This window comes from Xenia sp. Carnegie-2017, unplaced genomic scaffold, assembly GCF_021976095.1.
Source record: "Xenia sp. Carnegie-2017 unplaced genomic scaffold, XeniaSp_v1 HiC_scaffold_21, whole genome shotgun sequence".
Taxonomy (NCBI): Eukaryota; Metazoa; Cnidaria; class Anthozoa; order Malacalcyonacea; family Xeniidae; genus Xenia; species Xenia sp. Carnegie-2017.
In genome coordinates, this window is record NW_025813484.1 from 5,988,642 (window position 1) to 6,003,241 (window position 14,600).

At 35.7% G+C, this 14,600-nt stretch overlaps 2 protein-coding genes across 4 annotated transcripts; both read right to left on the reverse strand.

Moving 5' to 3' along the window:
• Positions 1-1,664: 1,664 nt before the first annotated feature.
• LOC124444186 (LRP2-binding protein-like) lies at positions 1,665-6,767 on the reverse strand. 3 transcript variants are annotated; one of them, XM_046994769.1, is made up of 6 exons: positions 6,403-6,767; positions 4,898-5,152; positions 4,780-4,831; positions 3,617-3,788; positions 3,370-3,535; positions 1,665-2,279 (listed from the first exon to the last, which is right to left on the reverse strand). In XM_046994769.1, the coding sequence occupies exons 1-6, from the start codon at positions 6,727-6,729 to the stop codon at positions 2,214-2,216; spliced, it is 1,038 nt and encodes a 345-aa protein (XP_046850725.1). In that variant the 5' UTR covers positions 6,730-6,767; the 3' UTR covers positions 1,665-2,213. The 3 variants fall into 3 exon arrangements, with proteins under 3 accessions (XP_046850725.1, XP_046850726.1, XP_046850724.1); XM_046994770.1 differs by having other exon boundaries at positions 2,220-2,279; positions 3,370-3,464; XM_046994768.1 differs by lacking the exon at positions 1,665-2,279 and having other exon boundaries at positions 2,798-3,535.
• Positions 6,768-6,826: 59 nt separating this feature from the next.
• Positions 6,827-11,653, reverse strand: LOC124444187 (Kv channel-interacting protein 1-like). Its single transcript, XM_046994772.1, has 9 exons — positions 11,501-11,653; positions 9,383-9,523; positions 8,782-8,829; positions 8,570-8,691; positions 8,401-8,470; positions 8,134-8,204; positions 7,426-7,635; positions 7,163-7,225; positions 6,827-7,088 (listed from the first exon to the last, which is right to left on the reverse strand). The coding sequence occupies exons 1-9, from the start codon at positions 11,541-11,543 to the stop codon at positions 7,029-7,031; spliced, it is 828 nt and encodes a 275-aa protein (XP_046850728.1). The 5' UTR covers positions 11,544-11,653; the 3' UTR covers positions 6,827-7,028.
• Between the last annotated feature and the right edge of the window lie 2,947 nt (positions 11,654-14,600).

Below are 14,600 nucleotides of genomic sequence, written 5' to 3' on the forward strand. Positions count from 1 at the left end.
CATTTGCATGCAGAAAAAAAGTAGCGCGAAATTGTCAAAATGGCGAATAAACACAAAATCAATCAACATCTTTGTATTTCCCAAACATTTCAATATTTTCGTTCAAAAGAAGTTTTAACGACAAAAACGAACCAATGGGCAAGCCATACTCTGCCTATTCTTCATTTGACATCTTGTACAGAACTTCATAACATATTTTAGGTGAAATTTGAGCAATGTCGATCGTTTGAGCTCAGTGTTGTCGAAAGATATATTTGATTTGCGAATACTTGGTAAAAGTAAAATATTAAACAAAAATTTGTTTCAAAGCGTTCGGAAAGCCAGCACCAGGAAAAGGCTGAAGAAATATCGTAAAAAACACATTGAAATACCGCGAAATTGTTTTTTTCTAGCATAAGAATTGATAGAGTTCTCGTACAAAACTTGACACAACGAAGACTGGCTATTTAACGCCATATTGCACAAAAAAACCGATGACAAGATTTACAAATTAATGTCTTTCCAATCCATTTAAAGGGCATTTAAAGGTCTTTGTTCAATCCAATGTTTCGTTAACTTACCTTTCCCCTTAAGACGAACACAGTCGACATGCTTTCCTAACTCTGACACTTGTTGCCTTGTTCATCGAAGGAAAATGGCGGACACAGAATCGCACAAGCACACGAGTTTAAGTCATTTGATGTATCACAATTTGATTGGTCGATATTGATGGTTAAGAAATATTAATTAAATATTCTAAAGCTCTGATTGGTTAAAATTTGAAAACGTTATCTAACATGTGCAAACCAGTGAATGACTGAATGGTGAAAAGGCATAATATGAATTTCTGTACTTACCATTTTTTACTAAAATGTTGTTGTTATTCCTGAGATATGTTGTCAGTCAATTTTCAAAGAATACATAGATATGAAATCTTCAAACAGCAAAATTTTTGTGAAGTATATTTTAAAACAAGATCAGTAGATTTGAAAAGTTTGTAGTGTGTGTTGGAGCATACAATTCAAATATTACAAAATGGCGTGATACTTTTTTATGTATATAGTTAACTCGAAATAGCTGGATATCTATTTAATAATTGCATTTCATAATATATGTAAAGCTTTTATATTAGAATGAGATCCTTTTCGACTTAAAACCTTCACCTTAATTCCCACGACTAGGCTCAAAAATTAATGCATAAACCATCAATGTCTTATTAATCAGAGGCTCTGTCATTAATGAATTAGATTCGAGGGAACAGCGAAACCATACGCCATATTTTAATTTGTTAATTTTGCAACATTGCTCACATGAACTTCACACCATTCTAGATAGTGCGTTTAAAAACACACCTTATACTACAAGAAAGAAGTTCGGTAACGTGTTTTTAATCAATATGGTAAGGCGAGTTGTGATTGGTGCAGACTAGCAATGATTTCGTTAGGAGATGTAACGCAATTTGCGGTTGGTGCAGACTAGCAATGATTTCGTTAGGACATGTAAGGCGATTTGTGACTGGTGCAGACTAGCAATGATTTCGTTAGGAGATGTAAGGAAATTTGCGGTTGGTGCAGACTAGCAATGATTTCGTTAGGAGATGTAAGGTGATTTGTGACTGGTGCAGACTAGCAATGATTTCGTTAGGAGATGTAAGGCGATTTGTGACTGGTGCAGACTAGCAATGATTTCGTAAGGAGATGCATATATTTAGCTAACCGTATTCCATTGACAAAGCTAGATAATAATCAAATTTTTTATGTGTTTTTAAAACGTTTTGCAAATACAAAAAACAAGGTTTCCACTTTCTCATTAATGGCTTTGACAAATATTCAACAAATACCAAGCTGAGAACACGCGATATCTTACGCTAATTACAGTAAATTGACGCATGAGAAATGTAACATGTTACATTTGGTAATTGATGGTAAAATGTTCAAAACGCGACCATTTTGAGCACGATATTTGATGAGAGGAAGTTCTGGATTTGTTTTGTCATGCAACAAACATGACTTTCAGTGGTTCATCTTGTGGCTCCTCTTGTAGGATTTCAAGCAGTTTAGCAAATCAATACTCATTAAAGACAAACCCTCTAATTCGAAAGACTTTCGTTTTGTGCGCGCACTATGACGACTCTTGATGAAATCTTTTTGCACCTATTATCCAAACTATACAACAGACCATAGACACAGTACACAGCACTTGTACTTACAACGCACGGTCGAAGATGAAAACGATCAGATATAGCCAAAGATCATGTCATCTTGAAATCGCGCAATTGTCTCTGGGTCGTATTTAAATGCCTACGTAGAAGAATCAATGAAACAAATAAAATAATTTTCACAATGTTTTAGTGGCTACATTAACAAAAAAAAGATACGTGACCGTTTGCGAGAGTTACGCCTGTAGATTCTAAAAGCTCACTCATGCACTCTCACCGAGTGGGGCTTTAAAACCATCTCGTAATTATTCGAAGACGGTAGTTTTGCTCTCCTGATTGCTTAAATCGAAATATTTTAAGCAAAAGTCTGATGGAAAAAAGCTGAAACGCACTCAATAAGTGTGTGCGTGTGTGAGAAAGCTTTTAGAATACAACTGTTATTCTTCAAATAGCTACAAGTTGTAGCTATTTGAACAAAACTATTACGTCTTGGAGTTATAGAAAGGGCATGTACATTCAGTAGCGTAAACAGCGTGAAGATTTTGTCTCGCAAAGTAAATTTTGAACTTCAACTATTATTCATCATTTAGAAATTGATTGGTATTGAACCCGTGAACACTAAAGTATTAATTTATGATAGCATGAGTCGGGCTGGCTACGTTTTTGAATACATCGCAGGCATTGTTAGCCTTCAAGTTTTAGTACTGCGATGTAAATTTTAAATCATTATCACTATATATTTCTTTAGAAATCTATTGATATTTTAAATAGCAGGACTATTTAGCTCGCATCCTGGCTACGTCATTGCATCGTTACATGTTACATAGAGCAGCAGCTCTAGACCGTCTGAAAGTATTGTTTATATAAAACTGTAGTCAAATGACAGATATACGTAAAGTCGAACAAATATAGTTTTATCGTGGACAGATTTACATTTTTTTACAGGTGTGGAGCTAAAAATTTTCAGGGCAGTGAGATGGTAAGGAAGTGAAGTAAGACAAAGCATGGGTATAGATTTTAGGGGCAGTCTGGTAGTGCAGCAACCGAAGGTTGTGTAGAAAGGTGAAACATTGCCCAGAAAAAGTCAGTTCATCAGCACTAATGATTTGTTTTGCTACAGATTGTAGGGGTAAAGTGTAGAGGTGAACAATCCATTTAGGAGGGTGATATTTAATATCTGGGGGGTGGCAACCTCTCCCAGAAAATCTGTCCATGGTTTTTATTTTATACACCTGTTTAAACCAGATTTTTGACTTTTCTTCGTTCTTCTCCACTCCATAACCTTTGTATAAGCATCGTCCATACACCAAGCAACCAAGTGAAATTCCTTTCGCAACATAAACAGGCATACAGTCAGTAACTTTGGCAATTTTCTTGACGTCTTCGAGTTGACATACACTATTAAGGGACAACAAATAAACACCAGTACGATTCGCTACAATAAGCAACAGCAGCATAGTTAATTTCTACATGACATACCTTTGAGCAATTTCAAAAGCTTGATTGAACAATTTATGACGATAATAATGCATTGCAAGATTTCCCTGAGCGTAGACATTTCCTCTTTCCGACGCGCCTTTCAGACATTTAAATGCAGCTCTTACGTCACGACGAACGCCAATGCCATACTCGAACATTACACCCAAGGCACCTGAGGAGTACATGACTCTGTTTTAAAGAAATTGGGCGACGAGTATAGATGAAAATAAATTCATCAACGACTAATTAGAAATGCGTCTACTTAACCATTAGATTACGAGCTCAAGAATTCTGAGGTGATAGTTGATGAAGGCGAAGCTCGAATGAACTATAGCATGGAAATCTAGAGCGAGTATTCATGACGAAAAGGGTTGCTATAATTTTCCTTATTTTTTTGTTTTTAATATGCATTTGTTGTTGTTGACATTGTTTGTATTAAAAAACAAACGTCTCTTGCTCAATGCATGTTGCACAATTACTTTGCGTTTAAATAACTTAACGCCGCAATTTGGTGGCAACTTAAGTTTTCGAGTAACAAGTAAACAATCAAGTTTATAGTCAGAAACCTGAGTGACCTGATGTTTTTTTTGCTACTCGCTCTTTATTACAAAATGGTACAGCAAGTAGAGTAGCCAATCAAATTAACGCATTGGCAATAGAATACCGGTAGTAATAAGCACTTAGTTACCTAGTGCAGCCCTTTATCTATTGTAATCATTAGGTATAATCAAATTAATCTATAAAACCAATGATAACTAAACTTGGTTTAGAAAGCAATGGACGATATTATTGCCAGATATTTCACAGTTTCTCGATTTTTCCTCTGTATGTTAGTCAATTGCAATGACAGTAATAAAGTAGTAATGAAGTAAATGGTTTGAACCCGGGAGTATCGTTACATGTTTGTAAATGATGATCGTCCAGGTTAATAAAGTCCTGAGAAGGACTGTTTTTGTTGTTGTTGACTGACGTTTCGACAACCTTAGCGGTAGTCATCTTCAGAGTCAAAGAACTCTGAAGATGATTACCGCTAAGGTTGTCGAAACGTCAGTCAACAACAACAAAAACAGTCCTTCTCAGGACTTTATTAACCTGGACGATCATCATTTACAAACATGTAAAGTAGTAATGACATGGACACAACAATGTAAAGACTATTTTACCTTGAGATTCAATGGATCCATTTCCGGTTGCTTCTTGGTGCCAATGATACGACTATACGATCAATGATCAAAAAATTATAAAATTAGAGATAAGGAAGAATAAACCATGAACCTATACCTTCTGAATATTGAGTTTGGTCTCGCCTGGTCTAGAATAGAACATTCCCAGAATACTTTGTGCTTTTACTGAGCCTTCAGGCAATCCATTTCTAGCAGCTAACAGCCAATAATCCTCTGCACGATCATCACTTTGCTTAACTCCTTTGCCCTCATAGTATGCACAGCCAAGATTGTATTGGGCATAAGGTATTATTGATGCAGCTTTCTTCTTGGTACTATTGCAAATCGATTCCATTATTTCAAATCCTTTCTCCTATGAAACCATATTATGAGCAAGATCTACCAAAATACTTTATACAGCCATTGAATACATTTAGATTTCAAGCAATCACTTTTAGTCTGACTAATGTTTGGGTATTTTGAATTTGAAATTTCCTTTTTTTAAATAACTAATTGCACTCAACGTCATAGCTGGTAGCATGGCCAGCCTAACTTTGCTGTCACACTGTGAGCAAAGTTTACAACAAATATATATTTATTCTATATAATGTATTGGTTTCAAAATGATTGTGAAAAAAAACCAGGAATATTTTGGAAGTATGACCAAGTGTTAAGGTTTGCTGCAGCACTGGGGCCAGTCGCACAAAGGCTGAATAGCGTTATCCACTGGACCCCTTTTTTTCTACAAGTTTGAAATAATTACTATCCAATGAATAACACTATCGAGGCTTTGTAGAACCAGCCTCAGGACTTTCAAAATATAAAACTTCAGAGGAATTATAAAATACCGTCCCACATACTTGTAATATGGTATTGGTTCTATCTACAAACTTGACCCTAGTCACACTAACCTTAATCCTAACATTGTCTGATTGTGTTTAGCAGTTTTTGTGGCCAGGGGTGAAGTTAGAATGCCAGTCAGGGAGGGTAGGGTGGGTATTCATACACTCAGCTCCGCACAACTTACTTCTTTTCAAATTATGATTGCTTTCAAAAGTAATTAATCAAGTATCTAGAGCTGAATACATGAATGTTCAGCTCCTCTCCCCCTAACTTATTAATTAGCTTTCTAGCTTCGTGGCCTTTACCCTTGGTTGGGTCAGTAGCAGATTACTCAGTAGGCTAAGCGCGCTGCTTACGAGTTCTCAAGACGCTGGTGGTATCTATTATCTAGACATAATGAGTTTTTACTTTTGACATTTGCCTGCTAAACAAATGTGACTGCTAAACAAATGTGACTGTTAAACAAATGTGCCTACTTTAGACAATATATGCTGTTGATTATCGTACGAGCAAACGAGTTTTCTTCCCCAGATGCGCACACCATAGGAAATGCAAAAGCAAAGGAACGTGAGGAACGCAAACGTCGTCAAGAAACTGAACTTAGTGGGTGAAATAAATATCACTTGAAAGTGATAACTTTGTCTTTAATATACCAAGGGCCCCGTATCCCACCACTGGGCAGGGTATTATATAACCTTGCCATTATTTCTGACGCTACAGAAGTCTAGAAACTAAATAAGGCAATAGGCATGTCAATCAACTCAAATTATAAATACGTACAGTGTTTTCTTGCACTCCTAACCCATCATAATACATAACTCCAAGTTGATACAACGCGTGAAATTCGTGGTCTTTAAGTTTCTCAAACTCCGCGAACGCTTTTTCGTATATTTCTCGCTCAAAGTAAAACTGTCCAAGTTGGAATCTCGACGCGGGATCGTTTCTTTCCAACAGTAGAGTTTCTAAACGATCATCTCCCAGTACACCATCATTATCGTCCTGTTCTTCGTCAAAAGAACGTCCTGAAGAAATTGAAAGGTCTTCCGCCTGCAGTTTGTGTAGATTACATACTATGTCTCCGTCTGTCACGGTTAAAGATGATTCCATGGTTATGTACAAGCGCAAAGAAGAACTCGAAAATCAAAATCAGACGGTTTAGTCCGCCATGTTTTTCTTCTGTTGTCATGGTAACAAAATAATCAGGTCAATTGAAATTATTTTCAATTATGCACAATATTTATGATGCTCATTTACAGTACAATTTACCTTTTGTACTCACTAAAGTTTTCATTGCAATCTGCAAAAAATCATCTCTACTTTATTTATAAAAAAATTTCGTCCAAAGCTACATTCAAAATTGGTTGTCTTCCTTTTCCCAGCTTCTTCATGAAGATCTAAGACACGACTCACGAGTCATTTGACTTGTGTAAGTCAAACATCGCCAAACTTTTATTTATGCACTCATCCTGTGTAATGGAAAAAAATTTTCTTGTGAGAAATAAAAACTAAATTTTATAGCTAAAAAGGATGCAGATCGTACATTTTTACAATTTCCGATGAAACCATCGACTGTGACATAACCATCGTCGCTTTTATTAAGAATCTATGAGAAAAGTATGTGCTGGACAGTAGGAGAAAAGATTGAAGAATATCTGAACGACTATTGACGTAGGAGTTAAAATACTTTTTTCAGTATGGAGTAAGCTGTAGAAAGATAGGTGTTTGCATAAAATGAAGCTGACCATTGCAAAGACTCATGTTTTCACACTGCACAAAATATCTTCAATGCAGCCCTAGCCATACCTCAAAAATCCGTAAAACCTGTTCTTGAATTGTCTCACTTTCATTTGAAATGGACGACGATCCCATCAAATTATGAACAGCAGTCACGATCACAATCAAGTCGTGCCTTGAAATATACCCATCACCATCCACATCGTAAAGATGGAACATCCACTTCAGTTTATCTTCGGTTGTGCCATGTAAGGCAATTGATAGCCGTAATATGAAAGTCTACAGTTAAAAGTAATAAATTCACTCATTAGATGATTTAGAACCCAAGCCCTAACATCCGTGTGAAAATGGTCAATAGGAAGCAAGAACGCCATCTACAATAGTGGCAAAAAACAAGACTCTCGGTCAAAATAGATTAAAAGAATGTTTAAAAAAACAAATTTCATCAAACATTTTACGTAAAAGAACTTAAGAAGCACGTTACAGTCGTACATATCATCAGTTTTGCGAAGGTTGCGCCTTGCCTTACTGGTAAAAACAGAATCATGACAGAGTCAGGTATCTAGTTGATTTGGTTCAAGGTCAGTGGACTTATTCGTGTTAGAGACCGTTTTCACAAAGATTGTCGCTAAGTCCAATCTTAAGTGATCCTCGGAATGAGGGAAAACACTGTTTAAGTCGAATGTGTTTGTGAAATTGATAAAGTATGTGTTTTGGCATCTCCTTTGAACATACGTCATAGCCATGTTCTTTAACTATACTGGACAAAATATTCACCTCGTAAGAAAGTTTTCCTCTTCTATCCAAGTCAAATGCGTTGAAAACAAGGTCGGCGTATTGCGTTGAATCTTAAAGAGAAACGAGAAAGGCTCCACAAAATACTAATATACCAAACGATTGAACGAAAGCAATTGTAATTATTGTTTAATGGAGCATACTTCCAAAATCTTCGAATCATAATGAAAAGATCACCGGAAAATTCAACAGAAAAGTCCTACATGCTACGGCGACAGATAACCACAGAAATCTAGCTATTTCTACTACCTCCATGAGGAAAAAATTGAGCGTAGATTTTTTTGAAAACTTCTTTATCAGCATAACCTTTAGGACAATCCTATTTAAGAAAAATGCCCGAGAGACAGATGTAAACTCATTTTACAATACTAATCAAACTATTTTAATCTAAAAGCAAAATATACAGAATCGAACTCACATTTTTAAAGCCCCTGTACATACGCTGCAGTTCGGGTCTTGTAAAATTTGTTTTCAAAAGCAGTCCCTCCATCCCCTCAGTTTGCTCGGAGAAATAGTTGAAGGAAGATTCTGTTAAGCCATCTGAAAAATGAAAAACATCATGCCTTCATGTCAAAATATGTATTTCGTGAAATAAAACAAATTTGACATGAAACATCAAACTTTTTTTACCTTCAACTGTCTGATCATCGTCCGTGTTCTCTTTTCTCGACTTGCACCCTAAATTTTTGATGCAAACATTTGGTACAGAGCAAAAATGTGCTGTGGGCTTAAACCAACATGCAAGTTATTTATATATTTGGATACACGCAGAAGTTTTAGTTGCTTGATTGACCTCCATTAGCGTCAACCTTTTGAAAAATAGACATGTTTCAGAATGTCTTGCTTAATAACTTCGGTACTCACAGTGCTTAGAATAAATCTTGCATAGTAGAAAATAATTTTTTTCTGATTCAGAAATCGTATATCCTATTTTAATTGTAACATACATACATATTATTATCATACTAAATATGGAAATCTATATGTGGATCTTATATGTGGTTGATTTAGTCGGAGGGGGGAATGTGCTCTAGTTTGAATGACATTAGAATTTGGAGTAATTCAAACTAGAGCACATAAATAAACCCTATGTGTCGAAACATGTCTATATTTAAAAAGACTTGTCGTGTTCAATAAATGAAGATGGTGTTTTGCATGATTAAGAAGAAGCAAAACAGGAAGCTGAACATGGCTAGTTGATGGGCAAAGTTATCAACAGAACCATACCAACCTCGGATGACTTTGAGCACGGATCCAAGGCTGGAAGCGTGTTTGTTTGAATTGTTTTCACAGCAACTATACATGCAGTTATCTGTTGGTGATTGCGGCAACTTGATGTCATCATTCAAAACATCTCCGTCTACCGACGATGCTAAATGGTGAACAAAGAGATTGTCACTCGTGAAATTTGCCTTGAATACAACAGTTTAGAAAAATTTGCTAAGGGATGATATTTATTGCCTTTTTTTTCTGAAAATTATTGCGAATGATACACCATATTGGATGAAACTATTGAGATCTGGACTTTACCAACTATATCGTCTTCTACATAATCTGGTAACTGAATGCTAACTAACTTTATATCGTTTTACAGTGTATCTATTATCTCCTCTTTGGTCATTCCTTTGGTTCCATTCTTACAATAAACTCAGTAGTTCCCTCTTCCCGTATGTTCATACCATCTTATACCTCTCAACATTGCCTCTCTCTCAATATGTGACATGTGTTGACCTTCAGGTGTACTTCAGTATTCCATATTCTACGTAACCCTGTCACTTTTAATAAGAACTGTTAGGGTCTTCATCTTTGGAATCTCGACACCAGATACTTATCTACAACCCCACCTGGATGCAGATGCTTTTCACCAGCCTAACTAAAATCCTCCGTCTTCTTTAGATCTATCGGCGTAACCAAGCTGTAAAGCTGGTATTTCTCTCGTTCTGTCTTGTTTTTGCTAGTTTGAATTCCCTTCATTTTTCTACTCTACTAATGTCTGCGTTTTGTTTATTACAAAAACAAGGAATTAATTATAATTTAGCTTTCATAGAAATTCTCAAATCAGTTTTCAGTTAACTCATAGATACAAGTGAAATTTTTGGTTCGTAAATGGATTGATATATTTTGAAATAAACATGCCATACACGTGAATCATATTTGATAAAGTGATTTGATTGACTCCACGTTGCTATCTGACGATATATGCAACGACGGCAATATGTTATCATACAATTTATCATGCTACATGTTACGCCAAGGTCGAACGATCAAAGCTTGTTGATACAACTTTGTCCAACTTTTATGTGACATGTTGCTATCGTTTCACAACCATAAAAACGAGTTGAAACTGTTGGAAAATGTTGGCTGAAGTTCGAAAAAGTTTAAGTTCGACAATGTTTGTAGCCAGTTACGCATGCGCACAACAACCCTTAGGCTTTAGAAGCTTTTAAAGTCGTATTGTGGTGTTCCATGCTCACTATGTGATAACTCACAAAAGTTAATCTTGAGACGAAACTGTGGCATGCTTTTAGTTATTTTCAATCGAGTTTTCTCACAACTGCATTAAGTCAAAGTAAAAAGCCTGTTCATTAGCTACATTGTATATTTCGTACACCTGTAAAAACGCAGTATTCAATATATCGTGGACCTTCAAGTAACAAGTTAACTTTGTGTGCGCCTTTTCCGTAAAGGACTCCCAAGTGTCCAGACAGACACCCAGGGCTTCTCTAGCCCATACCGAACCGTGCTTTATAAAACAATAGAAAAAAACGGATGAAAAGATGATCATGGCCGACGATACTCAAGAAGAAAAAACTAGCAAACAATGAGCAATATAAAAAGCAGAATGAATTCGTCATTCGCTTATATAGCAACCATTGTTTTTGCGTCCGTTGGCTATTGTTTGTTTTGATACATTACGCTATAACTATAAGGATGATTGTACAGTAAATCCGATATGGCGTTGAATTTTGTTCCCATTTGACAACTACGATCGAGCAACAAATTTGGAGAGTGTTAGAGAAATATGTTGCTTTGGTTTGCCTAATGATTTATGTACGAAGTATATATTTATATACGATAGTTTTTCATAAACATACAGAGGCTTAACCTACGTATAAAGAAGTTTCTTATATATGAGACAGACAGCTACTGAGTTTAAAAAAATACATCTTCTATTTAGGGATCATATCATCGTAAATTAAATAATTATATGTTATACGGCGCTCAATGATCTGTATACGACTATTGTATTTTGCATCCGTATGCATGTATTGTTGACTTGCATGAATACTGTATATCTTGCTCACGATTTCAGTTCGTGTTTTCTGCATCAGTAAGAACGATGAAATACCTTTCTGTATCGGTTGGCTATTCTTGCTACCCATTTTCCTCATTGCCAAAGTTCATTTTCCTCACTGCCAAAGTTCAGGTTTCGTAGGTACTTCGTTTGTTTCAAAAGTCATTTGTTTATAATACATATATTTTTCACCTGTTCCCTTCCTCCAAGTAATTTGCACGTCATAAATTATGGATGTTCGACGTTTTATTGAATTATCGTCAGTCCCCCATAAGAGGAAATTTTGGTTTGATGACGTCAAGTGGGTAATTGCTGTCTAATTCCACGAGAGGCAAGATTAAGACAATTTATCGCCTTTATTTTGATATCACGAGGTTTCGCGCTCGATTTTAATGATTCTTGAGGCTGCATGCATCAACAAGATGAAAAGAACAACAAATAATTTCAATTTCTCAATGCATGATTACTCGGTTAATTAAAGACATTTTAATGGCTGATTTAAAAAATTCCAGCGATAATTTTATCTGCGCGCACGATCTAAGTCAGTCTAGAAAAATCTGAATCTCCGACACGCCTCGAACAGTAGCTGTGCAAGGTATCGGCCACAACATATAATACTGAAAATATATTTCCGATTTAAAATAGTTTAGAGAAAATCCTATTGGGCCGGAGTATTTTAGAAGTTTTCAACCAACAGCGTTTTAAAAAAAGTCTTTTTAATTAAAAATGAGCTTCTATAATTTATTTTACCTACCCTTTTGACATCCATCACTGACCGAACTTTTGAGATTGACATTTTTATGAGAATTTTTTGTATACCCCATGAGAGGGCGACAGCAGTTTCTTAGAAATAAATGGTTTCACAAATTGTTTTCACAGATTGTACTTGTACGCTCAACAAAATCACTGCTTCATTAAAATATGAGAAAAACGTAGAGTCCACCGCTCTACATCGACATAGTCTCATTTAAACGCAATGCGTGATCTTACAGCCTACGAAATGTGATTATTTATTCCACACAAGCGACAGACCGCCAGTGACAATCTTGGCTTGCTCTTTGGTCATTTTGGAGGTCTCGAGTTGTACAAAAGAATAGTTTATCAAAGATATTGCGGACACCAGCCGATGATAACGAACATGTCGTTTTCTAAAGCCCTGGAGAGGATGATTGCAACCCAGAGACACATTTTCATAAGACAAATTTTCATTTTTTGTGTTTCCATTGCGATCAATGATGCCTGTAGGGAACTTATTAGAAGAGAACCTGTTAATTTTTGTATTTTTACAAAGCCAAAAAACACAACACGGGCAGGTGCAAAGTTCAAATGTTCATCAAAATACATTTGTCATGCATGTAATTGTGTTAAACACAAACATTGAAATGCAGATGCTTTTAATGCAGAAAATGAACAATTTTCAGGGAGAAAATATATCGTAGTACAGTTCTCTTACATACTACGTTATACACCATATAACGTTTTTAAACAAGTGTCCCCTCGCAACTTTGAGTCTTTGAGAGATTATCTTGGTTATCTTAATGTATGTTATGGTATTTTGTAGATATGAAAACGAGTTTCCTTGATCAGCGAATGTAATTTGTGCACATATGGCTGTAACGTTTCGTACACATGTGATTCGAAGGGCCCATTCACACTAACGCTTTAAATCGACTCGAAATCGATTCGAGTCCATGTATGTGGGCTAATGTGAACACTTGCAAGTGATGCGAAAACGAATTCGATCCGAACTAACTTGGGCCACTTGAGAAGGTGGTCTCGAATTGGGTTAGTTTAGTCTGCACTATAGTGTGAGCATGCAACACGAACAGAATCGCATCAATCTTGATCAATCACATGTTTTTGGCTTAGTAACCAGGCTTTTCGTGCGGTCACACATGTCACGTGTTTCTTTTTGTTATGTTTGCTTGCAGCAATATTGTACAGTTTCACTTTTATAAGCAAAATGTCGAAACGCGGAGAAACCTGGTCTGATGAAGAACTGATGGCACTGATTTCTATTAACAAAAGAAATACAAAAGAAACTAAGTACTACTCACAAAAACGCAGATATTTACAAAAAATAAAAAATAATCGAAAAATTTAAGGCGAGAAATATTGAAAGAGACTTCATTCCATATCGCACGAAAATAAAACATTTGAAAGGTCTTTATAAGAAGTACAAAAATGCTATGGCGACTTCTGCTGCAAGTCGAAAGCACCCACGTAAATTTTATGATCAGCTTGATGTATTCCTTAATGACAAGCCTTTAATGCTACGCCTTGAATTCTTTTAAAAGTATTGCACCATTTTTTTTCGCATTACCCACGATCTTTTGGCTGTTTTTTTCCGTTCTTTTGTTATTCCCGTAAAAGTATGCCCATTACAGTAATCTCTTCCATTTGTATTCGTTAAATATTGTTCTTATATCAAAGATTCAAAGATGATTTAGAAAAGTCGCTAAAATTTAATGTCAATCATGTAAAGTAGATGTAAACATAAATTTTAAATAAAGTATAGTTTCTGAAGTATGCACCCACAATACCCTGGAAGTAGACTAAAATACCTGCAACTCCATATCTATCCTTTTGAGTTTCTTATACTATGTTATCAAGCAAAAAATAATGCGGATAAAACTGTGAACACTCGTGTTTTTTCATTTTAAAACGAATCGAATTCGAATCAACTAATTCGATTAGAAAACGAATTAAGTGTGAATGGGCCCTAAATTTGCAGTATATAATACAATTACATGCTATGAAACAGGTGACAGAAACAGATTGTAAACACCTCGTGAATTGCATGTCAAATGGAGGGAGGAATCGGAGACTGCGGATGAATAGCCAATTTTAGAACTCACATAAAGTTTTACACTCATTTCAGTAAGTCATTTTCTCCTAAACTAATGTGAGTTTATGACATATCACTACATGAATATGACCACTCCCAATTATCGATCTCTACAGCGTACTATTTGTACAGCGGTAAATACAATGTTGTTACAAATTACAACCAGCAGTAACCATTGTGTACTTACCGCGTATGAATTTTACAAAGAGTGTATGGGCAACCATTTTATCAGAATCATAACAAAGTAAGCGACTACCAAGATAAAAGTAAAATATTACCAACAATGGCGCAAATAAAATACGTAAG